At 31.9% G+C, this 27,113-nt stretch overlaps 1 protein-coding gene across 1 annotated transcript; it reads left to right on the top strand.

Moving 5' to 3' along the window:
• Positions 1-5,436: 5,436 nt before the first annotated feature.
• Positions 5,437-12,480, top strand: LOC117173030 (splicing factor YJU2). The gene is made up of 3 exons (XM_033361388.1): positions 5,437-5,751; positions 7,951-8,649; positions 11,509-12,480. The coding sequence occupies exons 1-3, from the start codon at positions 5,728-5,730 to the stop codon at positions 11,776-11,778; spliced, it is 993 nt and encodes a 330-aa protein (XP_033217279.1). The 5' UTR covers positions 5,437-5,727; the 3' UTR covers positions 11,779-12,480.
• The last annotated feature ends 14,633 nt before the right edge of the window (positions 12,481-27,113 follow it).

The following is a 27,113-nucleotide window of genomic DNA, read 5'->3' as shown; positions in this document are numbered from 1 at the left end:
TTTGAATAAAATATTTGTTATCATTCTCTTGAAATAAATGTGTTTTTTTCTTGAAAAAATACCGGTTTCATATGTATACACCTGGTATGTATACACCTGGTATTACTACATTACCTAAATCTATTACCAGATAGGTGGGAGATTACCGATCCCATGTATTCAATTTCGAGCGATTTTCCGCAGCGCTCCTCTGACCTAAGCTTTTGCGAACCAATCTTTGTTGCGAACTAAAATATTTATAGATGATAGTTCTACTTGAGCGTAGAGTTCTGAGTTCAGTTGAAAATTCAACTCTTTTTTTGAAAGTTTGTCTTTTTTATTTTAAAGTTTACCTGCTTTAGCAGAAACTACATTTTTTAAAATAGAAATACAACTGTTGGTTTAGATATTAAGCTATTATACTATTTTCTTGAAAACTTGACTCTTTCGTAGAAAATTAACTTTTTGTTTAAAATTTATATTTTGGTGTTGAAAAATGAACTGCAATACTTTTTGGATGAAAGTTCCATTTATAAAAAAATGGTTTTTCATTACAAATTCATCTGTTTTAGTACAAAAGTGATCTTTTAGGATAAAAATGCAACTATTTAGTAGAGAATTTAACTATTTTGTTAAAAATTCATCCTTTTTTGATGAAAAATTCGTCTTTTTGGATCAAAAATTCAATTTTTTTCGTAGAAACTTATTTTTTGTTTAAAAAATTCAATTCTTCATGTTGCTGAGTTAGTTCAAATCTTTTTTGGATGAAAACTCAACTTTTTTGTAATAAAAAATTCCTCTATGCATGAAAATGCATCTTTTTCGTGGAAAATTAATTTTTTGTTGAACAGTCATATTTTTTGTTTAAAAATTAAATTTTTGTAGAGGAAATTTGTCTTCTGGTTTGAAGGTTCAATAATTTAGATAAAATGTTATTCATTTCTTGAGTGCAAAATCTTTATTATTTGGAAGTTCGCCTTTTTGGCTTTAAAATTCTTTTCTTTTGTTGTATAAATTTTATTCTTATTTTAATAAAATATACACTATGACACTTTCTCGTTGGTAATCTGTGTTTTTAGGTTGAATATTCAACTGTTGTGTTAAACATTCCAGGATTTTATTAATTATTCCAGTATTATTAAACTACTTTCTTAAAAATTCAACTTTTTAATTAAGAATACTTGAATTTGATTAAAAATTCGTTTTCTTCGGTAAAAAATTAATCTTTTTGTTTAAAAAATCGTCTTTTCAGTTTAAAATTTAAACTGCTGTCTTAAAAATATTTTTTCGATTATTTTCTTCTTAAAAATAAAAATAAATTTTTCTTTCTCTCTTAACAATTCAACTTTTGGCTTGAGAATTCTTGGATTTGATTCAAAATTCGTCTTTTTTTTTGTAGTCAATTAATCTTTTTGTTTAATAATTTAACTTTTAAAATAAAAATTTAACACCTAGGTTTTAAAATTAAACTACTTTCTTAAAAGTTAAAAACAAATTCTCTTTCTTTTGTAAAAATTCAACTTTTCGATAGAAAATTCTTTAATTATGTTAAAAATTCTTTTCCTTCGGTAGAAAATTAATCTTTTTGGTTAAAAATTTAAAAAGTAGTTTTTGTGTTAAAAATGTAACAACTATTTTCAAAGTTAAACTACTTTCTTCAAAATTGAAAAATTCTCTTTCTTTATTAAAAATTCAATTTTTTGGTTGAAAATTCTTGAATTTTGTTAAAAATTCGTTTTTTTACGGTGGAAATTTAACCTGATTGTTTAAAAATGCATCTTTTTTAATTAAACAACTAGGTGTTAAAGTTAAACTACTTTCTTAAAAATTAAAAAAAATGTATCTTTCTTAAGAATTCAACTTTTTATTAGAGAATTCTTGAATTTGATTGAAAATTCGTCTGTATTGGTAGTCAATTAATCTTTTTGTTTAAAAACTTTACTTTTTGGTTAAAAATTTAACGCCGGGGTTTGAAAGTCACTGCTTTCTTAAAAGTTAAAAACAAATTCTCATTCTTTTTTAAAAATTCAACTATTTGGTTGAGAATTCTTTAGTTTTGTTAATAAATGGTTTTTTTCGGTAGGAAATTATTATTTTGTGTCAAAACTGCAACAACTATGTTTTAAAGTTAAACTACTTTCGTAAAAATTAAAAAATTCTTTCTTTCTTATTTAATTCTTTTTTGAAATAAATTAATCCTTTTGTTTAAAAAATAATTTTTTTTAGTTGAAAATTGAACCTTTGGGTTGAGAATTCTTTTGGTAAAATTTTGATAAAAATGATATTTTTCGGTGGAAAATTAACCTTAAGGTTAATTTTCCACCGAATAATATATAATTTAAACTACTTTCTAAAGAATAAAAATAAAATTTTGTTTTTAAAAAATTCAACTTTTTGGTTGATAATTCTTGAATTTGATTAAACATTCTTCTTTTTTGTAGTAAATTAATCTTTTTGTTTAAAAATAAATCCTTTTTAGTTGAAAATTCAACTTTTTGGTGAAAATTCTTGAATTTTGTTAAAAATGCTTCTTTTCTGTAGAAAATTAATCTTTTTGTTTAAAAAATCATCTTTCTTAGTTGAAAATTCAACTTTTATATTGAGATTTCTTGAATTTTGATAAAAAATATATTTTTCGGTGGAAAAATAACCTTCCCAGTGGGCACACAAGTCCTAAACTTGTCCTATATACGTCTTTCGGACGTCCTGAGGTCCTTTTAAAGACATGAAAAGAGCCAATGGATGCCTTAGAGACGTCAACTCATATGACATAGAGGTATATTCTAAAGAAGTCTTTAGAACGTCCCGGTGCCCATTGGGTTTTTGTTTAAAAATTCATCTTTTTGTTTAAAAATTTAACCTACTTTCTAAAAAATAAAAATAAAATTTTGTTTTTAAAAATTTCAGCTTTTTGGTTGATAATTCTTGAATTTGATTAAATATTTGTCTTTTTTTGTAGTAAATTAATCTTTTTGTTTAAAAATTAATCTTTTTTATTTGAAAATTCAAATTTTTAGTGAAAATTCTTAAATTTTGTTAAAAATTCTTCTTTTTTTGTAGAAAATTAATCTTTTTATTTAAAAATTCATCTGTTGGGTTAAAATTTTAACAACTATGTTTTAAAGTTAAACTACTTTTTTAAAAATTAAAAAATTCTTTTTCTTTTTTAAAAATTTAAGTTTTTGTTTTAGAATTCTTGAATTTTATTGAAAATTCATCTTTTTTTGGTAGTCACTCAATCCTTTTATTTAAAATATCATCTTTTTTAATAATTTCAGTTATTATTGGTTTTGTCCACTGGTCCTAATCAATATTATTAAAATAGTGATTAATCTTAAGATTGTGAAAAAAAATGCTCTCTAGCTCCGCTGGGATATGAGCCCAAGTCCTTCAGATTGCCGGTCTGATGCTTTTCATCTGTTTTACTTGAAATTTAAACTTTTTGGTTGAGAATTCTGTAATTTTGTACAAAATTCGTTTTGTTTCGATAGAAAATTAATCTTTTTGATTACAAATTTAAAAACTAGGTTTAAATTCAAACCATTTTCTTAAAAAAAAAACTTTTAAATTTTTTCTCAAGTTAAAAAAATTATTTTATTTGTCAACTAAAAATGTAGCTTTTTCATTTTAATTCGAAATTTACCCTTTGTAGTTTAAAATTCAACTATTTGGTTGAAAATGCGTCTTTTTTGTTAGAAAAATAATCTCATTATCTCAAACAAAAAATTTGTTTATTGACTAACAAATATTTCTGACTGGAAAACTTAACTCTTTTGTTGATAATTCTTATGTTTTTATTGAATTGAACTGTTTTCTATTGAGAATAAAATATTATTCGGATGAAATGTCAACTATTATACTTTTTGTCGAGTATTTATTTCTTTTTTTATTTCAAGCCTCATCTCTTTGGTTGCAAATTAAACTATTTTGTTGAAAATTCCTTTTTTTTCGTTTAAAATTAATTTCTTGGATTGGAAAGTTAATCATTCCTATTTTTGTTCAAAATTTATCTCTTGGAGTTGAAATTTTAATTTTTTACTTGTTAAAAATTGGTCTTTTTGGTAGAACGTAATTCCTCTTGGTTTAAAATTCGTCTATTTTGTCAATAAATCGTTTTTTTTAAATTCAAAACTATTTTTTTTTTTACTTAAAATTGATCTTTTTTAGTTGAGACTATATACCAATATTTCTGAGCTAGAAAATAATTTTTATTCAAACGCTGATATAATCTGAACAATAAAAATATTATTAAAAATCCTAAATTCTTTTAAATTTTCCTAAATTCTGTCATATTCTCGGTTATATAACCTGAGCTTAAATTCTCGGGAATTTAAGAACTCTACTTGAGCGATCAAACAGGGCGACATTTTTTCAGTTTGAAAATGTCGGCAGAGAAGATCAGAGTGGGTAAATGGGAAAAGCATGGACATAGGAAACACGGGACTAGGCATGCCATCCTAACTTCCGCGAGCCGGGTTGAATCCACGGGAATGGGGAGTATTCCATGAGTGGGAAGAGCCGCTATCTTACGATGTGCCATTTGATTATGCACACAAGAATTTTCGCCAACAAACTGTGCATGAACATATAAACATGTGGGCGCTGCCATGTTTGTCGCGGGACATCAAAAGGTGGCGGACCTCCCCCCTCATTGCATCACCCTTGCAATGGCATGCCTAGTCCCTTATTTCCTATGTCTATGGGTTATACGTATATTTTGCGCACGTCTTCTGAGTCTCGAAGCCTTTGAACAATCAGCGCAAGATCTCGAGCGCGGGAGATTTGGAAACCGAATTAAAATCGCCTATATAGTACTTTTTTGCATTACACAAATGCAAGACGGGTTGCATTGTATACTAGAGTTTATATAATTATATTCCCTATGACTACATAGTAAACATCCTTACTGTATATATATATCAATAAATAAAAAACGATATTTTCTTTCTATAATTATTAATTAAATTATTTCATCCAATCAAAATTATTATTTTTCTGTTATATAATCATTGACTCCTTTCTTAGTAAATCAGAGATGAGTATATTTAATTATTTATGAATAACTTAATACATCTATTTTCTGGTAAATTAACTTTTTTAAATTTCAAATAATTGTCTATCATTAAAATAAAATTTGGCTCTTAATTCTGCATATTTAACAAAAAATTATACAGTAATACAGTAATATGATCAAAGATATTTATCTTTTATGTAATAAATGAAAATAATGAACTATGTAGTTTAATAATTGTGCAGTTTGCGCTAATTGTAACTTCTTCAGTAGAAACTTAATTGGTAAATCATTTTAGAAATTGCTATCTTTCGTCATATACCGACGCGCAACTTGCGCCTTCAAAGTAACTCTTGGGGCATCCGCCAAGAGGGCGTAGTTATCAGCACATGTTTTTCACATTCTCTGTTATTCCATTTAGATCGGCAATCTCCCACCTCATTTCTGCTGTTACTTCTACATTCATCCACGATTGTTTTGTCGCCGATTCTCGATGATTGTTTTGATAACGTCAGGTACACGACGTTAATAATGGTGAACGTGAATTTATAATATTGCAAAATTAATCATTGAAATAATAATTCACTAATAGAAACGGTTAAGGAACGATTATAGTTAACATTTCTAAAATTTTAGCGAAGAATTTACGTGTGCTTTGTTATCTTTAAAACCTAACCTACAGCTTTGGAAAGTTGTTCTATAATTTTCGTTGATTTTTTGGACAAAACCTCTTCAAAATGTCAGAACGTAAAGTTTTGAACGTAAGTATATCAAGTTCATTTATATGGTGGATGATAGGTTTTAAATAATGAAGTGTGCATATGTACCTGAACATCCGGCTATTCATGTTAACATTTATGTGCAAATAGCCTCCTACCCCTTGAATTCGTACCGAAAAATGCAGTTATTCGTACTGAAATTTAACGTTAGAAGTCCTATTTTTCTTCAGAAATTGTAGCAAAATAATAGAGTAATTTAAGACATGTTTGGGCATTCTTTTAAGGCTTAAATACAACTCCTCATTAAAATTTAGAATGTTTTTAGTTTTTTAAGTTTCCTATAAATCAATGTCTTCAATTTTTTGCATGGAAATTAATCTTCAAGCAAGTTACATAACATTGAAATAAATGCACTATTTTGAGACCTCAGTTTTAAATGTTTGGGTTAGATTGCAGAACAGGGGCGTCACCTCTATTTTGACAAGAAAAACAAATTTTGACAAAAAACTATTAGAATCTTTAGTTGAACGATAAATGAATCGTTTTGATAAGGCAAACATTTAAAATTATTGTTATTTCTTTTACTATGATTTCTCAAATATGGCTCTATCGCGATATATCGGAATGGTCATATTTAACGAGAAATTGGAAATGGCTAGGGAATTGAGCAACATTATTTTTTTAACTGATCATAGGGGTGCCCTCCCGGCCCGCGCCATACCCATATTTAATACATCGCAGTAACAAAAGTAACAATAATTTTAAACTTCTGTCTCGTCAAATCGCTTTATTTATCGTTCAGTTAAAGATTCTAATAGTTTGTTGCTGAAAAATACTGCATTTCCAGTCAAAAAACAGGTGACGCCCCTATTCTGCAATTGCACCAATGCTTGAATTTGTCAATTGAAAATGCTTTAATTTGAGTTTTGAAAAATGTTTAATACTCCATTTGGGTTTTCAATTTAGGAATCTTCGAATTTGAAATTTTAGTAGCAGACAATTTGTTTAATACGCATTGATTAAATTTTAAAGTTTAAAATATATAAAATAAAGTTTTAATACTATAGTATGAAGTGGTTTTATTTCCAATTTAATTGTTTAAAGTACTGAGTCAAGTATTTGTTAATCTCTGATTCCATATGGATTTTACTTTTAAATTGTCACTTGCATTATATAAGATTTTCGAAATTTTTCATTGTTATATAACGTACATACCAATTGTACAATATAAATTTATAAAATATAAATCTGTCATTTTAATATTCTATCACCGTCAACCCGGTGAATTATGAATCCAAATCATCTGGGGATATCGTGCAAATTTCATTAAGAACGAAAATTCTCCTTTGAAGTTATTGATAATCAAAGGCCGATCTCCGTTTATGAAGTAATTATGGATTCAAATTAAAAAAAAATAAAATTATGTAAAATTTGTTCTATCAATAGTATTACATGGAAATCTGTCTGCGCATTACTCAGTAATTATAAAAATAGTTAATCAATTTTTAAATTCTTTTTGTGCATCAGAAGTTTTTATGAAAACCGAACAAATTTAATTATAAACTCCTAGGGTTAACATTAAAAAAATTATTCAAAAATTTAACTCAAAAGTCTCCAAAGTAACGTACGGGATTGAAAATTTTCAAAAAATCAGAAAAATCTCTTAACCTTGTCCGTTCCTACGGCACCCTTAAGTTAGGGCGCTTGCCACCCACTTCATGTTATATTTAAAATATGAGTTTTTATTTATTTCATTTTTAAGAACTCTAATTGGAAATTTATAATTTTTGATACTATTGATTTTATTTTAATTTTCAAATTTCTAATTATTTCATTGTCGAGACTTTAGTTTTAAAAATTCAAATTTTCAAACTGTTAGTGCGTTATTCTTTTTTTGTGAAGTGTTTGCAATTTTACAGGTATGCGTCCATAATTATAAAATTGTTTTTATATTTAATAATATCAATTCATAGTTATTTCATATTGAGTTTAAATAGTTAGAAATGATTGATTTTGAAATTTTGTCAGTTTTTTTAATTTGCTGTATATGCTTTGTATTTAAAATGCTTTAAATTTGAAGTCCTCAAATTAAAAGTGTTCAATGTTATAAGTTTAAATTTGAAATGAATAAATTTTGAGTCATTTAATTATTTAATTATATTAAACTCTTCTAATTTATTTACTTGAAAATCTTTAGTTCCTATCTCTATTTTTGATTAGCATTTTTCACGTTGTTTATAGAAATACTACCCCCCGGACTTTGATCCATCAAAGATCCCTCGCATGAAATTGGCTCGAAATCGCCAATATACAGTTCGTTTAATGGCCCCATTTAATATGCGATGCAAGACATGCGGGGAATACATTTACAAAGGAAAGAAGTTCAACGCTCGCAAGGAAGACGTGGAGGGTGATGATTACTTGGGCATTAGGATTTACAGATTCTACATCAAGTGCACTCGCTGTCTTCAAGAAATTTCCTTCAAAACAGACCCCAAAAATACAGACTATGAGATAGAAGCAGGAGCTTCTCGGAATTTTATGGCGCTAAAAATGGCAGAGGAACAGGCTCAAAGGGAGGAAGACGAAGAAAGGGAAGAAGAAGCCACAAACCCAATGAAGCTTCTTGAAAAGAGGACACAGCAGTCAAAACATGAGCTGGAGTTACTTGAGTCGTTAGAGGAACTCAAGGATTTGAATCGGAGACAACAAACTATAGACTACGAGCAAATGCTTGGCCAGTATGACACGCAAGCTAGTAGAATAAGAAAGGAAAAAGAACAAGAAGAACTCGACGAGCAGTTCGTTCAATCCATATTCAAGAAGAAAGAAAACGCGACGATAGTGGAAGAAGAAATCGTCGAATTGGAAGATGAAGTATACGAGCCGCCGAAAAAAATGTTTCAGAAGGACGATTTCGCCACAAGTACCGAGAAAGTGGTAAGAAATTGTAATATTTATTTTTTACCAGTAATTTTTACAATTCTTACTGAAAAAACTTATCTATCAATAACTCTTAATTGATACGGTGATAAATTATGCAATTTTGAGTGGTTGGGATTCTTTAAAATGGTTTCGCTCTAAATCATAAAAGCAGTTTGAAATTGTGCCTGGCCAAGAAATTACATATAACCATAGGCTTGGAAATGTTATATTGTTTAATTATGAACTTTCAACTGCTGACATTGATCTATTTGAATCCACGCCTCCTTAGGACCAAGTTTCTCTTTAAAAAGCAGGCCGAAGTTTGTACCCCAGACATTATTCTTAGGGGATGTATCTTGAGTATTCTTATTGAATATGAAAAAAATCGTTAGGCCCCCTGTTAAAATAACTATATATATTTTTTCAATATTCAAATGAAGTGATTTTTTCCGAAAGGCACACATTATAAGTGAAGTTTTCTTGGATAAAAACCTTTAATTTTCTAACCAAAAAAAGTTCCTGCGTGATTAATATCAATAGAATTTCCCATTAATTTTAGATTTTTAAAAATGTGAAAGGCATCAGTTTTTTCTAAATCCTACGTTTTTGGTGCATTATACCTGAAACTTCTAAAAAACAAAAAACAAGTTAGCAAATTTCCGAATAAAAGAAATATATATTCTACTATAAATAGTTCTGAAGTTATGACGCCTTAAAGAAAAAAAAAAAAGAACTTCATTCTTTTTTTTCGAATAATATCTTGTGCCCTATACACCCTGCATGAACATTGTATAAAAATAAATTAAAGTACATAGATTCAATATCGTCAATCTTTATTATTATAGATCATTTAAAATCTTCAGTTGGAGAAAATGAATTCGATTTGTAAAAACAATTACACAAAAAGCAGTCTTTTATAATAGATTATAAATTGTGTTCTGTATGAGCTAGAATCAATTTTTTAAGCGTATCATATAATTTAAATTTTTTTCCATTTTCTACTTTAATTAATTTTTATACAACATTCATATGGGTTCTTCTTCTTTATTATTTTGCTTTTTAAAAATTTTAAGTAAAATGTACCCGACACATAATTTTAAGAAACTGATGTCACATTTTTCAAGATATATAAATTAGGGGAATTCAATCAATATTAATTACATAGGAACCTTCTTAGACTTTACTTATTACTTATACGTTTCGAAAAAAATCACATAAATGGATTAAAAAACCTACATATATCGAGGTATTTTAAAAGGGGACCCAACAATTTTTTTCCATGTTCTTTAAAAGTACAAAGGAGATATAGGGAAAACATCATTTCTAGGGTACAAACTTTAGCCTGCGCTTTACAGTGAAACTTGGTTCTGAGGAGGCGTGCATCGTTTTTAATTAACAAATTAAAATTTTGGATGGCATACAATTTAAATTGTTTCATTTTATGGGGTTTGAATATCAAAGTGCTCAATGGCAAAGCAATTTGAAACTTCTTTAAATTTTAATTTGAAATCGTGTTATTTAAATATATTAATTTAGAATTTTATATATTTTCCACGTTTCAGATAAAAATAGTTGATTGTAAAATGTTTTAGTATTACACTGAAATTTTAAATGATAAATTTCTCAGTGTTCAGTCCTTATTATTAGTTTCTAATATTTTTCAAGATGTAGGCTTCAAGACAAAAGTTTCATTTTCCACTTTTCCTTTGAACAATACATTTTGCCTGAAAATATATGAGTAAAATATTTATAGCAAAGCATAATTTAATAAAGTTTCACAATTTTAGATGAGTGCATTTAGAAGTTGCAAATAAACAATTACGCAAAATGTCTTCAAGCATCTGTCCCAAACAACAAAATTTAAATAAAAACTTGCTAAATAATATTAACATAATTTTTTTATAGTTATATCACATATAGTGAGTTCAAAAAGATACAAATCAAGCGTCTATCCCAAAGTTTTTGTGTTTGGTCAGTATTGCTATGTTAATAAATAAACGTTTATTTTTCGGCCTTCTAGCTTTAACAAGTTGACTTGCTTACACTTCCATTTTTAAGGAATTTACCACTTACCACTACCTCTTAAAAACTTACATCCATCCACACCTTATCTCTAAACCGCTCGATTGTTATTTTAGTATAGAACTCAAATAAGGCCGTAGCTAGATGGGGGGGGGAGGGGGGCGGAATATGTATAAAAAATATTTATTATGCGAACTAAAATTGTTTGTTTTATTATTACGACGATGTAAGTATAATTAAAAATATATTTATCAATGTTTACTTCAAATAACAATAAATGATTATTATTTTGCCTAATATTTTTTTCAAATGTCTGTTAATTTTGCATATTAATTTACACACTATAAAATTAGAGGATATTATATATGGATCTTATTATATGGTACGCTGAAGTCAAAAGCAAATCAATCCTAAAATATTCCTTTCTCCCATATTTTCCAATAATCTTGCCTGTTCTTCACATATCTTAAAAAGTTTATTGAATTTTGTTGTTTTATTATATTCGCATGTCCTTGCTCTCTTAATTTTATACTCTCATATTCTCTTGCGTTACCCTTAAATAAAATATATATTTCGGGTGCTTTGGACATTTTTTTGTTTCCGAAAATCTCATTGTTTAAAATAGTAAAGTTCTGGGCAATCATCCCTTGAATGCTTGTTTCATTTTTTCATTCAAACTCTTTAAATTTCGAATGGTTCCACTTTCAATATCGTAATGTAGCTCATTTTTAAATACTAAAAATGTTTAACTACACTATTTTTATTAAAGATTCACATTTGAACCCTGGGTTCCAACCCCAGTAGCCATAGAGTTCTTTACTTCAAAATTGTTAACCTTCCTTTTATTTATAGGATTTGTTCACGAAACCCTTAGAGACAGTTGTTCTGACATCGTCTTCTTCATCATTGGTGAAAAGCAAAATAGCAACTTCGACCAAGACCAAGTTTTCTGGACTCGTGAAAAGAAAAGCTGATATGCTGAAGGTTAATCCAAGTACAGCGAATCCGACAGAGGAAAAAGCAACTGAAAAAATAACCGACCAAGCTGCGAATGAAACTTCGAAACCAAGTGGGCTTTCATTGTTGGGTGCTTATTCCGATAGTGAAGAAGAAAGTGATTAGCTTGAAACAAAATTTCTTGTCAGTTTGTATATAATTTTATTCTTTAATTCATTAGTCACACATAGACTTATTTTTACGTCCATGAAGAACCACAATAGCGTACGCATGTTTGTGATAACGTTTAATTACTTTTTTTCATAGTTGCAAACAATTAGTGAATACAAAAAACGAATATTTATCGGAACCTAAGTGTTGCATATGGAATTTTCATTGTATACATTGAACAAACACGTTTCCTGTTAAAACTGTTTTTGCCAAGAAAACAATTATTTTATTAAGTTATGTACGTTTGAATACAGTGTAAGCTTCAATGAACTTCAACCAATGCATATAGCAAAAGATTTAATTAAAAATATGCAAAAAATATGAATCATAGACGATTGGGAATAAATTACGAATTCTAACCTCACTCTTAGGTTTTGATTTTTTAATAATGAATATTTCATGTGCAAATTGATAAAAATTTATTTTAAGTTTTTTTTGTATTAAGATAAGTTAATTCAAGCTTATAATGTGTTCAAATTGACGTAACGTACTAAAATAACTCTTTTTGCGGCAAAAATAGTTTTAACATAAAACCTGTTTTTTTTTACTGTATTCAAAGAAAATTCCACATGTTACACTTAGTTTTCGGTAAATCGTAATTGTTTTCATTCGATAATTGAATTAAACTATGCGAAACAATAACAAAATGATTTTAAGGCTAACTTAAAATGCATCTTAAAAATTCTACCTAGTTTCGCGAGTTCACAATTTGGCCGCATTAAAAAAATAGATGGCGTATTGCAGCGCAACGGATTTCATTATATTCATATGTATAATGTCGATAGTCGAAATTTACATTTACAAAATGAGGAACTGTTTCAACGATTGCATGAATGCAAGAATGCGCATTTTTCATATTCATGGATTCTTTCATTAATTTGAAAGTCAGGTCTCCATGGTGCCTTGATAGGACTTATTATTAAATTGAAGCTAATTCCTGACTTAGAGTGAGTTTAGTCAACACAATTTAACATTAAAACCAGCTGACCTTCACAGTCTAATGAGCAAACAGTAGAACTGAACTTCCTATGAGTTACTGGAAAAATTGGTTAAATAATTGGGGTGTAACTTCCTAAAGAAGCAGGTTGCTCGATCATGCAATTATAAAAAATTTGAAAATAAAACTATGATTATCGGCCCCTGACTCGCAAATGATTATAAATTCTTCAAACGATTTGAAAGTGTCTGAAACAGAAAGTTAGTATTGATTATCGTTGGCTTATGATCTCTTTGATCTCAGAAAATACTACTACTGTTTACTTGCGTGAGCGAAAAAAATGAAACAAGTATATATTGTGTGCAAACCGTGGTGAATCAATTTAAAAATAATATAAAAATTGCCACTTTTAGCGAACAATCGTAATTTTTGCCCATACAAAAATTGAAAAAATTACTCCTCGAAACTTGAAATCAGACGTTTATATTTGCAATTGTTCAAAAAAGAACCACTCGTTATTACATAATCCAGAATACCTAGGTATGAAATGGAATCAATTAGAATGGTGTCGGAATCACACGAAGTTCAGACGGAATGAAAATCTGTTGATCCAGAGTGATGTGAAATTATTCAGAATGAATTTTTGAATTTTAAAGACTACTTATCTTTGTTTCAAGGCTTGTATTTGATAGTTTTAATTTTGAAAGGTCTTCATTTTTTATTGTGTAATGCGAAACATTCATCATTTGAAAATATATGAATTTAAATGTTTATTTTAAGTCTGTCAGGAAGTCACTTTTTTACATTTTAAAGAATATAAAATTCAATATTTTTTTATTAAAATATTGAAAATAAAAATTGAAAACCTTAAAAGTTCAGTAATTCTGCAAATTTATTTTAAATTAGGATCCTTCATAATTTTTAGCGTAATTTTAGGTTCGATTCAATATTGAATTGAAACCTATTGCAATGGTCAATTTAAATTTGTAAAAATTTCAGGGAATTTTATTTTAAACTAATAACTGACGTTTGGAATGGAATATTTTTAAATTGAATTTTTCGAAATTATAAAATTTATTTAAAATTGGAAGAAACAACTTTCAATTGAAAGCATGCAATGCTTCTTTTTCAATCTGTCGAATTTTGATTGCGTCAAATAAAATATTTCCAATTTTAAAAGTTACTTACTTTTTTTAGTATTAAACTGAAACGTAATTTTGACGTAATTTTTTTTTGTTCTCCCGTTCGTTACATTGAAAGTTGTATTATTGTAGCAACCATGAACAGTAAATTAAAAAGATAACATGAAAATTTAAATTCCTTGGTTCATAAGCAAGGACTTCTTATATGCACCTTAGAAGCCAGAAATGAATTCAACTATTTCTGAGTAAAAAATCTCTGTTTTGAAAATATGCACTCAAAAAATATTTTCAAGTATTGAAAAATGTCTGAGGTAATTTTTTAGAACTCTTTAAGAACTTTTTCTTTAAGAATTTTTCCACTGTTCCGCATATTTGTCGAGAAAGACCATTTTTTATTTTAAGAAAAACGGTTTACATTATGTTAATTTTAAAGTTTAAAAAAAATTTGATTTGCTTTTGGCTTAAAAGAATGATATTTATAAGAATTTATAAGAATAAACCGCAAGTAGTATTGTGAGGAGGTCATATGTTTCGATGATTTTAAACTCCTTTTATGGTAGCCGCAGGAAATGAGCGTGTTCTGCTGCTTGCGGATTGATTATAACATTAGAACAGTGGTGTTAGGTTATGAAGTCCAACATTATATCGATGGGTTCTACGAATAATAGGCTATATTTTCGTTACCGTTGATAATTAAGCGAACTTCATTATGTATGAAATTTAGGAAACACGTAGAAGCGTTAAAGAAATAAAAATCTTTTAAAATTTCTTTTCTTGAAAGTTATAGTAGCCTAAATTACATTACAAACTGCAATACAAAATACTGGAGTTTTTAATTCGTAGGAAATGTTTCGAAAAATAATAGGTTATTTATTCCTCCTGAAAACCAAGCCAAATAAAGTTAACGTAATTCTTAATCGTAGCGGAAAGATAGCCATATATTCGTAGAACCCATAGATATAATGATGATGGTGACGTCTCTGTAGCTAGCACCGCATTTTTTGAAAATTAAAACTACTTTATAGTGTTAAGTTGATCTATTTCAGGTTTCTTAAGAAATAAAGGGCACATTTAGGTCTGTCGATGCAGACTAGGCCCAATCTATTTCAGTCCCATATTGTGGGCTATGCAATTTTTTTATATATATCATAGCAACCATAAAATCTTGCCACAAAATTTGCGTGAATGAAATTTAAAATCTGTGGAAAAGCGACAAAGAGTACGAAAACAAATTGATAAACGAAGGTTGTTCACTCAAAAAAGAGATACAAATTTGTTATAATTTATCTCATTCTCATCATTTATGATTGAGAAAGTATTGAAATTGTCTGAAATTTGACACCACAACATTCAAATTTTGAACCAAACGATTCAAAATACAAAAAAAAAAGTATAGAGGAAAAATTATAGCTTTTGAAATATCCTATAAAATTTCTGTTAACGATTTTCAATGCGAACCATTATTTTGTTATTTATTTATCTAAGTAAACATGCAGAAAATAAAAAAAATGCAATATTACGCCAAAAGACGCGAGGTGGGTAAAAAATCTAAAAGAAGACTTTTAGGATATTTTGCTTCATCCATATAAATAATATGAAAAAAATTCTATTTTTAGCATAAATACGTGAGTTTGAGAAGAATGTCTGAAAAAAGGATTCTAGTTTGTTATTTATTTTAAGCTAATTCAGAAAATAGACATTTACAAATCACTATCAAAAATCGAGCGCGCTGCGCGACTGCCACTATCACAAAGTGTACCTCTAAGCTTACGCAGCTTTGAACAACTTTATCTTTAAATATACTGAATTAAGTAGCAAATTCAGAATATGAAGATGTATATAAATACTGCGACCTAAAAGAGATCCTTTTGATGTTTCATTGAAGTATTCGCAAAAGCCCCATTTTCAGCAAAATTATTCGTTGCCCATACACAGTTCTATACTGCAAATCTTCATGTAATGATCTAGGCTGCATCTAGTCGTTCCAAAAAATGGGGAGGCTTTTAAAAAATATTTGACTATTCATCCGGAATTTCGGGATGACGAGACACTTTGTATTTTGCCACAATTACTTTTCATAAAAATAGTTGAAGGAATGGTGATAAACGAATTCTTTCTAAACTCCAAGCTTTCAAATTAGAGTAATTTATAGAAAATCTTCAAATATCTAGAAATGACCACAAAGGGACAGTAAGTACAATAGATACTAATCCTAAAATCTCAGACATACTCTTTGTACTCATTCCTACATTTTACATACTCTTTGTACTCATTCCTACATTGCATTAACAAACAATATAAATTTTGTTTTATTGCCTAAATAATTCATTTTCTAAGGTTAGTTAAGGATAATATTCTAACACACACAAAAAAAAAAAAACAGAATATAAATGATTATCCGGGGGTAAAGCTGAAAAGTGTCCTTTTTCAAATCTAACTTTAGAAATTGTTAACGGGGACCAAAATAGAAAATGAACGGTTCCTGATGTTTTACTGCAGGCATTTCAGTTTCCTTTTTTATTAATTTAAGCCTTAACTGAAACAGACTAATTTAAAAAAAAAAAAGTTGATAAAAGTATATGTTTATCCTGAATAATTTAAGAGAATTTGAAAATCTTTAAAGCAATTACCAATATTATGAGTTAATTCTAAGAAATCGAGAGAATTCTAAAGAATTTCAATGCACATAAACGAATTTACAATAATTCAACGTGCATTCTTAAGATTTTAAGAAAGCTCTTAAAACATTTTAAGAGATCATATCTTTTCAAGTAAATTTAAAAATGTGAACAATATTGTGTATCATTAAAAAATGTGCGCATCCTAATCCAGTAGTAGCTAAGCCAATGACTAATGTTGATGAATTTGGAAATAACTATACAAAACTGTTACAAAGTTACAAGCACTCCGCTTCTGCACGGCCCTGTGGGCCTAGGAGAAGAAGTGGAGAACATCTCCAGTCCATATTATCGCAATCTTGCCCCGAAGGTAGCCAGTCTTATGCTCAACGTACGTTTCCTTGGTCGACCTCTTGAACGATCCACTAGGACGAGTCTCCAATCCCTTTACGACCTGCCATCGACGCCATGATCCACAGATTCCGACCTCACCGGAAGCCTGAATTCACCCTGACGTCATCCGGCATCTTATCAACCTGTTCTTGGGGAAACCGACGAGATTTACCAGCGCTTTTGGGTAACAGGTCCCATTTCATTCTGTAAGTGTGGTTCAATAAACCTCTTTTATATTTAAATAATTTGCCCCCTTGTTGACTTCACCTTGTTTTCTCGACTTCCAAATCCTTCCCATTCTTTAATTTGTAAGATCCCTCACAAATTTGGCGCCCTCCTGAATTTTTTGTAAATTTATATTTTGATTTGAATGTTATGTTTTGGAAAAAGTGCGGGTAGGATAAACGTATTTAGATCGACAAAGTGCGGGTAGACTGTTATAAATATCCGCTAAATAGTTGGTATACTTCGCGTGTTCGAAAGCTCTGCCACCTTTAACAAAATAAAAAGTTACCCTGAAAAAACGCCTTATCTGTACTCCTTGTAGCAGGATTGGATAAGTGAGGGGTTTAAACATAAAATCGCGAACAAAAATAAATAAAATACAGTTGGAAAAAACGGAAATGAATATAGAAAAAATAACAAGAAAATAGAATTTACTGGTAGGAACAAACTAGATGGAATAGAAAAAATTAGAAAGTTAAGAAAAAACTAGAAGAAAATTGAGTAATAAATACGAAAGTTACAAAAGGAAGCGGCGTCAGTAACGAAAATTAGCGCGAAGTAGGAACCAGTGACGTCATATAAACAACCCTGGCATTTCCCGCCCTTCGTGGGTACTTCCGCTACGTGGTAAGGCCACGCACACTCCCCAGTAGTAAAAATCGAGACGCTCACCTGAGTGAACGTGTCGGTTTTTAATCAGCCGTAAAGAACCACTGAGCTAGTCCGTAAATCTTAGATCAGGAAAAATAAAAATTACTTAAAAAGTGGCTAATCCCATAGATAATATTAAAGAAAGTAGAAAAATAAGGTAGTTCCGGAAATTATAATTGAAGAAAATAACACACAAGCAAGTGCGAATGGTATAGGAAATGAACATATTGATTTTCAGTTATGCGAAAACGAGGATAGAAGAGAAGAATTAGCAGGAAATTTGAATTTAGAATTCATAACAGTACGAAATCGAGAATTAGAATGCGAGGCGGTACAACCAAGTGAAATTGAAAACAAGAGAAAAGAACTCGAAAGATTAGAAAGATAAAAAGAAGGAATAGAATCAAGTCGGTTAGAACGAGAAGAAACACTCAGGAAGGAGAAAGAGCAGAGAGAGCAAGAATAGGTCGCGAAAAATTGCGAATAGAAATAGAAAGACAAGAAAAATAAAACGCGAAAATTAGTGATAAAACGTTCGAAATTGATTCTTTTGTAGATAATAATAACGAATTTTGGAATGAGGGACAAGAATTAATAAATTTTGAAGAAAAGAAAAGCAATAGAATTAAAATAAAATAACTTTACGAAGAAATACAAAATTTAAATGATAAAATGGATAGAACTTTAAATTCAAGCCAAAATTTATTCAATCAAAGTAATGAGTCGAAAAATATTCAAAATACGGTTCGTCTCGACGAAACAGAATTAGATTTTAATGAGAAAAGGTACTCGTTAGCAGGTTCAAGAGAAAGAATAACAATAAAAAGAGAGGCAGCGGTCAGGAGGCGCATACAAATGACCGACACCGGTGCAAAGGCAATTAATTATGCGAAAATCAAATCTGCCTCAATTTTAAACAGACTTGCAAGGTAGAATATATAGGAGTAGAGGGACCGATACGGAAAGAGAAGAGATGAAAGCAATTCCAGCAACTCTCTTTCCTTTCAGAATGATACAAACCCCTTTCCAAATGATGTCAAATTGGCCTATTAAATTTAAAAACAACACAGAAAATAGTCCAACTCATTTCCCAAATAATTTAATAAGATTTAAAAGAGGATATAAAATTAACGAAAAGGTTATTTTAGAAAATTTAGATGCTGTTTTCGAAGACGAAGCTTTAGGTTGGTTTCAAGTCAATAAAAATAATTGGCAACATTTCGATCAATTTATTGAAGATCTTAAAGAAACTTATTTAAATGAGAGATATACAGAAATAAACAAAAAAAAATTTAATCAGAAAAAAGACCAAGATATTCATGCGTTTGTAACAGAAATTAAACAATCATTTGAAAAATTAATGCCACGTCCGATCCTGGAATGGCAATTAAGAAATACTTATGAAAATTTAAGAATCGAATATAAACTTTACATTTCAAGAAATGCATTTTCAAGTTTTTCAGAATTAGAAATTTTAGGGCGAGAATGCGAAACAGAATTGGCAAAATCTATAATTAGAGGTCAACGATTGAGCATTTTAGATAAATAGGATAATAAAAATAACAAAACTAAAAATTATCAAGGAAATGATAAAAGTCAAAGTAAGATTGAAAATGAGAATCAGAATAGAGATCAAAATCAACAAAGACAATTCAGACCGGGTACCAGAGTCAAGAAAATAGACAACAATGCCATCCAAGGTATCTGAACGGAAATCCTAGATTTTTTAATTCAAGATTCAAAAATAATAATAGAGGAGAGTACCCAAATATGAGACACCAACTCTGTTTGGCGTGATTGTCGGAATTCTATGTACTGGATTTAAAATTAATATAGGTAATTTTAAAGGAAACTTAGTTTGTCACAAGAAGCTCCAATAAAAAATTTGATTACAAATTTTTTTTATGCTGCAAATACAAAAAATGTAAAAAAGTGCTTTTTCTAAACTCGTCAAACTATTCTCATAATATGAGATATCCCAGGAAATAGCTAATAAAATGCAAAATAAAGTATTGTTTTTAATGAAAAACTTCATTCTATGTTTTCAAAGTATAAATTTACTACTATTCAGATATATTTAGTTTTTGCAGTAGTCACAAACACTTTTGTAACCAATTTCCCCCGCGCAGCCACAGTGTTATAAAAACCACAAGTATATCATATTATGAGAACCACACCGTGCAACTATGCACTTACTATGCCTGACTTGTACAATGAACTCCAGATAAACTTTACTGCTAAATACATATTTAATGAATAATAAATAGGGTTTAAAGAATTCCCTTCCAAGAACTCGACCACCATCGATTTCACAAATAGTTCACCTATAATCTTTAAAAGCCCAATGAAAAATGGACTATACCACGAAATTACTCTTTCTTCAAGGGCTACAAGTTAGTGATAGAATAACAGAGTGGGTCTCCTAGTTTAGCTTGTGGCGTGCGTTTTCTCTACACGTGTTTGGCAGAAGTTTCTAACTTTCTCTAAACATAATAAAACTTTAAGTTCAGCTGCTGTCGCTGCAGCCCTTTATTTATGGTCAACTAAAATAATCCGCTTGTTTTCAAGAAAACTCACGTTCGTCCCTTGACGATGGCTTTAGGTCCCAATGACACTTTCCCTTGGACTTCGTGGGAGGGACTTACCCTCTCTCTACGATTTTCTGAGTGAAAGTTTCCCTTACTGGGGGCTGTTTTGGCACTCTGACTCGAACTAGCATCGCGTTTAGATCTCGGCCTTTTTTCTAGCTTCGATATTCGCGATCCGCCAAGTCTACGCGACGATCATTCTGTAAATTATCTGTATAAACTTTTCAGTCTATACTGAATAAATCATTACTTTGTTTATCCACAAATAAGCGTTGCCTCAACAAACATTATTTCACCCTCTCACCTTCCACAAATTGGTGACTCCGACGTGATTAAGGGTGAACGCGGTAACTCTAAAACGCTGACGTGTTTCTAGTGTAGTGCAAAAAACTGTGACGTGTTTCTAGTGTAGTCCAAAAAAAACTGTGAGGTGTTTTAAGTGTAACGAAAAACTGAGACGTGCTTCAAGGTAAATTTTTTTTTCGTGACCTAATTGTATACGATGCCTCGAAACGACGCTACCTTCGGCGTTCAAGCGCCCATTGTGAACGACCATACGCCACGACATTTTCGAGCACCTGCATTTTTGGAACACAAAGTTAAAATGTGGTTCACGTTACTAGAAGCACAGTTCGTCACAGCGCAAATAACTGAGGATAATGTCAAATACTGCAACACGATATCGAGTTTAACGGAGAAGGCTATCGGTGAACTCGAAAACATTTTAGGGGCACCACCTGAAACCGAGAAGTACAGAGATCTCAAGACAAAGATGATTAAGAGATTTACAGAATCCGATAGTTCGAGAGTCTGCAAGCTGATGGAAGGTGAACAAATGGGCGATCGCAAGCCCTCTGAATTTTTCCGCTGCGTCAAATTGCTCGACACCTCAAATACCACGGAAGAATTCATTTTGGAAGTTTGGAAGCCGCGTTTGCCTGCGCAGATACAAACTGTAATGGCAGACTCCAGCGAGACAGCAGTCTACAAAATCCTGAAGCTCGCCGATACTGTGCACGAGGTTAGCCCTAGCAAACAAATCAACGCTGTTGCCGATTTTGCAGGATTTGTGGAACAGATCCAGAAGCTGACTATGCAGGTGAACGCGCTGACTCAAGATCGCAGCCGTTCACGCTCTCGTGGAGCACCCCGTGGATCTCAAAACCGCGCCGCGACGCCCGCGCCGGGTTGCAATGATTCGGCAAGTGAACGAGTGTGCTATTATCATCGTCGATTCAAGGAGCGCGCAAATAAGTGCCGTAGTAGTTGCACCTGGCCGGGAAACGATGCACGCCGTTAGTGAATACGGCAAGCACTGACGGTTTAGCGCATTGCTGATTTTTTGTGAAGGACTTGAACTCGCAAAATTTTTTCCTCGTAGACACTGGATCCGATTTGTGTGTGTACCTGCCTAAGTGGCTCACTGGACATGTCAAAAATTGCGAGTACGAACTTTTCGCGGCAAATGGATCGAGAATCGATACTTACGGAAATATGCCGCTCAACTTAAATTTATCGTCACGTCGCGAGTTTAAGTGGCCGTTCGTTATTGCCGAGGTGAGTTCTGCGATCTTAGGCATTGACTTTCTTTCGCATTACGGTTTGTTGATCGATCCGAAAAACAAGTCCTTAATCGATAATTCGACTGGCTTAACAACGCGCGGTTTCGCAGTTGGTGAAGACATACCTGCCATCAAAACAGTGGTCGGTGTTTCGAAATACCACGAGTTACTCGCCAAATACCCCGATTTGACGTGACCGCCCGTGTTTCAAAAAGATGGAATAAAACATCGAGTGCAGCACCACATCCAGACTACGCCCGGCCCTTCTGTCCACGCCCAGTTCCGTCGTCTTGCAGCTGATCGCCTTAAACAAGCTAAGGCTAAGTTCGACATCATGATGCAGAAGAGCATCATCCGCCCGTCGAAAAGCCCATGGTCTACGCCACTCCACGTCGTTTCCAAGAAAGACGGCAGCCCGCGACCATGTGGCGACTACCGAGCTCTCAACGCTCGCACGATTCCTGACAGGTACACTCCGCCGCCCATCGAAGACTTCGCCAAGAATCTACATGGTTAAAAGGTGTTTTCAAAAATTGATCTTCTTCGCGCTTTTCATCAAATACCAATTGTACCCGAAGACATCGAGAAAGCCGCGATCGTTATGCCTTTCGGTCTTTTCGAGCCATGCATGATGATGTTTGGTTTGCGAAATGCAGCACAAACTTGTCAACGTTTCGTCGATGAAATGTTGCGTGAACTCGATTTTGTTTACGCATACATTGACGATTTTTTGATCGCGTCTGAAAATGCAGAGCAACACGTAAAACATTTGAAAATTTTATCTAAACGCTTCTCAACCTCCGTTGTTGTAATTAACCTGGGGAAATGTGTTTTCGGTGTAAATGAAATAACTTTTCTCGGCTATAAAGTAACTTCTGACGGCATGCCGTTCCTGGTGCACCTATTAGCATAGTTTTAGATGCTTCAGATTTCGCAATAAGCAGTGTATTGCAGCAACGCGTAGATAATGCATGGCAACCTTTAGCTTTCCACACAAAATCTCTGACGTCAACTCAAAGCAAATATAGTGCGTACGATCGCGAACTTTACGCTATATATAGCGCTGTTAAACGTTTCCGTCATATGGTAGAGGCTCGAAATTTTACAATTCTCACAGACCATAAACCTATAACTTTTGCTTTTAATCAAAAGTTAGATAAGTGTTCTCCACGCCAATTCTAAAATTTAGACTACATTTTTCAATTAACGACAGATATTAGACATATTAAAGGTTCTGAAAATTGTGTAGCCGATGCATTATCTCGCGTCGAAGCAATCGCGGTATCAGTAAATCATGACTATCTTTGCCCCTACCCAAAAAGACGATGCAGAATTACGTGAGTTACTTTCTTCCGGTCAATTAGCACTTATGTTTCGAAAAGTGTACTTTCCAGACCAGAATGTGCATTTATACTGCGATATAACGAACGACGCCGTACGGCCTCTTGTCCCTGTTTCTTTACGTCGTGCTATATTTAATTCATTACACAGTCTTTCACATCCTGGCATGGGTGCTACTCAGCACCTCGTCACTTCGCGTTTCGTTTGGCCTGCAATTAATAAAAATTGCAAAGAATGGACGCGCGCCTGTACTTCGTGCCAGCGATATAAAGTCACTCGACATGTTTCCGCTCATGTTCATCAATTCGAGGAATTAGCCAATCGGTTCGAATACATTCACATAGATATTATTACCATGAGTTATTGCCAAGGTTTTAGATATTGTTTAATATGCATCGACCGCTTTACTCGCTGGCCCGAAGTGATTCCGATTGCTGATATGGAAGCTACTATTGCGACTGCTTTGCTTTCAACGTGTATCGCTCGTTTCGGCGTTTCTTCGCGAATCACGACTGATCAAGGACGTCAATTTGAATCAGCGCTTTTTTCGGAATTATCGGCAAGCGAACGGTCTAATAGAGAAATTACACAGACAACTTAAAGCTGCGATTAAATGTCATGATGAAAGCGATTGGATTTGAATTTTGCCAATCGTTTTACTTGGCATTCAATCTGCCATCAAAGAAGATCTCGGAGCGACGGCCGCCGAACTGGTATACGGCGCCAGCTTACGTTTGCCTGTGGAATTTTTTCTTGCTAGTGATCAAAAACTGACTTCTTCTTTTATCGATAATTTGAAAATACGGGTCAACGATGTAAAACCGTCGCCTGTATGTCGACACGGTAATAAAAAAGTTTTTGTGTTTAAAGACTTAGCCACTTCAACATATGTGTTTCTACGTTATGATGCTATACGCGGCCTAACTGATCCACCGTATGATGGACCGTAAAAATTTTTTGCTATAAAAATAAAAGATAAAAAGGTTCGCGTTTCTATTGATCGTCTTAAGCCCGCTTATATTTTGTCAGACGATTTAGAAAACCTCGCCGAAGAGAAGCAAGTGCACGACGATAACGAAGATTACAATATTGTAATCGAACTTGATCGCGAAAATGTTACGCCACCTATTCAAGCCGTTCCCGCACCTACCAATGTACAGCAAGCAGGACCTTCGAATCCTAATGTAAACAGAGAAAACCGTAGTCGTACGACAACTCGTTCTGGACGAAATGTACATTTTCCAGACCGCTTTCCAGCTGGCTTCAAATAGAATAGATTTCGTCTTACAATGTGCGATATTTTCCTAGAATTGTAATTTCGTTTTATCTTTTCCGTTACTTTATGTTGCGTTATCACTGGTAAGGGGGTGATGTGGCGTGTGTTTTCTCTACACGTGTTTGGCAGAAGTTTCTAACTTTCTCTAAACATAATAAAACTTTTCAGCTGCTGTCGCTCCAGCCCTTTACTTATGGTCAACTAAAATAATCCGCTTGTTTTCAAGAAAACTCACGTCCGTCCCTTGACGATGGCTTTAGGTCCCAGTGACACTTTCCATTGGACTTTGTGGGAGGGACTTACCCTCTCTCTACGATTTTCTGAGTGGAAGTTTCCCTCATTGGGGGCTATTTTGGCACTCTGACTCGAACTAGCATCGCGTTTAGATCTCGACCTTTTTGCTAGCTTCGATATTCGCGATCCGCCAAGTCTACGCGATGATCATTCTCTAAATTATCTGTATAAACTTTTAAGTCTATCCTGAATAAATCATTACTTTGTTCATCCACAAATAAGCGTTACCTCAACGAACATTATTTCACCCTCTCACCTTCTACAAGCTGATACCCCGCTTCAAGTCGACAGGATTTTATGGATCCAAATTTTGGAAACACAAATTTTAATCATAGATCACGTAAACCCTTAACATACTACAACTGCGGGAAAATAGGCCATTTTCGACGTGATTGTTGGTATAGTTTAAATCAGGGAGATGCAAACGATCGCTATTAAAAGCGGGCAATAGCAGACAAAACCAGAGACCGCCATAATTACTTGACACGGAACACAAATGAGACAGACGAAACGAGATTTCATGCTGTGATTGATTTTTTAAATGACAAATATGAAGTGTTAGTTGATACCAGTGCAACTTACTGATACATTGGTGAAAAATTTAGAAAAAAAGTAAAAGAATTAGACTACGAAATTAAAAAACCAGTAAATGACACATTAATGGTAGTTAATGGACAAAAATTAAAAATTACAGGACAAGTCTTAAGCCCAATCAAAACAGGCCATACGGAAAAATATTTATTATTTAGACTGGTACCAAATTTAAGATCTATAGGAATAATAGGATCCGATATGATTGAAAGATTAGGTTTAAAAATGAATTATGAGAAAAAGATTTGGTGGTTACCACAATTACCAAATATTAAATATGCGATTAAATCGAAGTAATTAAAATGCAGGAACCAGTAACGAAGAAAACGAAAGAAAATGCGAAAGAGAATGAGAACAGAGAAAGTGATAAGAGTAAATTAAAATTCGGATCCATGATTAGCCTGCGAAACAAACGAATTAGACTCGATCTCACCAGCACCTCAGCCGGCAAAGAGTGTCCGGGGGCATGGTGCGATTTAAAGGGCCATTGGAATGTGATAAAAAGCAAAATGATTCTAAATTAAAAACGGTAATCGGTAAAAAGGAGGAAAAGAGTGATTCGATAAAGAGAAAAATTATCCGCAATTAGAAAAAGTAATTGGTATAATTTTAGAAATAATGCGGCATTAAATTATAATATTACACGCGTAAAAACAAGAAAGAAGAAAAATTTAGAATTTTGCGAGGAAATTTCTGAAGGCACAGTAGAGTTGAGTGAAGCACAACAAGTGCAATTGGAAAATTTAATTAAAAGAGAAGTAATAGATCAGGAAATAGAATTAAAACCGACCCACTTGACTAGCCATAAAATAGATGTACAAGGTCACGAACTCATTAAGCAAAAATACTATTACGTATCATCGAAAATAAGAGAGTTTATGTACGAGGAAGTAGATAGACTTTTAGAAGAAAAAATGATAGAACCATCGAATAGCGATTGGTCAAATCCGATTCTAATGATAAAAAAACCGAATGGAAAATATAGATTCCGTTTCGATTTTAGAAAAGTAAATAAAATCACTAAAAAAGATTTATATCCAATTCCAATAATGTCGGAAATACTAGACACACTGAGATCAGCAAGATACATACCTAAAATCGATATTCGTTCAGTATATCATCAGATACCACTGGACGAAGAATCGAAATCCATTACAGCTTTTATTGTTCTGGGCGAAGGAATGTATCCATTTAAGGGGGGTGATACCTTTAGAAAGGGTAAAATCAATCAATTTTAATGAATTTTTTTTAAGTTGATAAAATAACTAGAGCCTTTCTTAATTTTAACATCTTTTTCTCACATTGCTGAAGTGTAAAAAAACATGTGATTTTTTTTTACAAATTGGCGACCCTGCTGAATATTTCTTCAAACATCTGCTCCGAGGCATCGAAAACTGCTGCAGCTGTCAAAATTTTTCCATTTATCTGATATAAAAAAGGTTTTTTTGTTTGATTACTTATGTGTTAAAGAGAAGGATAAACCTATAAAATAATAAAAAAGTTGAAAATTAAAATTTATATCGGCTGTTTAATCGGAGATCCAAATTTTCGACCATTTCTTTAACAATTTTGACCCAAAAAAATTATTTAATAACCCGATATCTTTAAACTTTTAGGTATATCCTTCCGATAGTACTATAAAGAGAAACCCCTGAAAATTTCAGCATAATCG

Source organism: Belonocnema kinseyi, chromosome 5 (assembly GCF_010883055.1).
Source record: "Belonocnema kinseyi isolate 2016_QV_RU_SX_M_011 chromosome 5, B_treatae_v1, whole genome shotgun sequence".
In the NCBI taxonomy this organism is placed as follows: Eukaryota; Metazoa; Arthropoda; class Insecta; order Hymenoptera; family Cynipidae; genus Belonocnema; species Belonocnema kinseyi.
The sequence above is the reverse complement of the archived record's forward strand: the minus strand, read 5'-3'. Positions and strand labels throughout refer to the sequence as shown.

Bases quoted from the DNA above. Each gene is read 5' to 3' on its own strand.
- LOC117173030 (XM_033361388.1), top strand. From the start codon at position 5,728: ATGTCAGAACGTAAAGTTTTGAAC. The intron at 5,752-7,950 runs GTAAGTATATCA...CGTTGTTTATAG, and splicing joins CAGAACGTAAAGTTTTGAAC to AAATACTACCCCCCGGACTT. The intron at 8,650-11,508 runs GTAAGAAATTGT...TTTTATTTATAG, and splicing joins CCACAAGTACCGAGAAAGTG to GATTTGTTCACGAAACCCTT.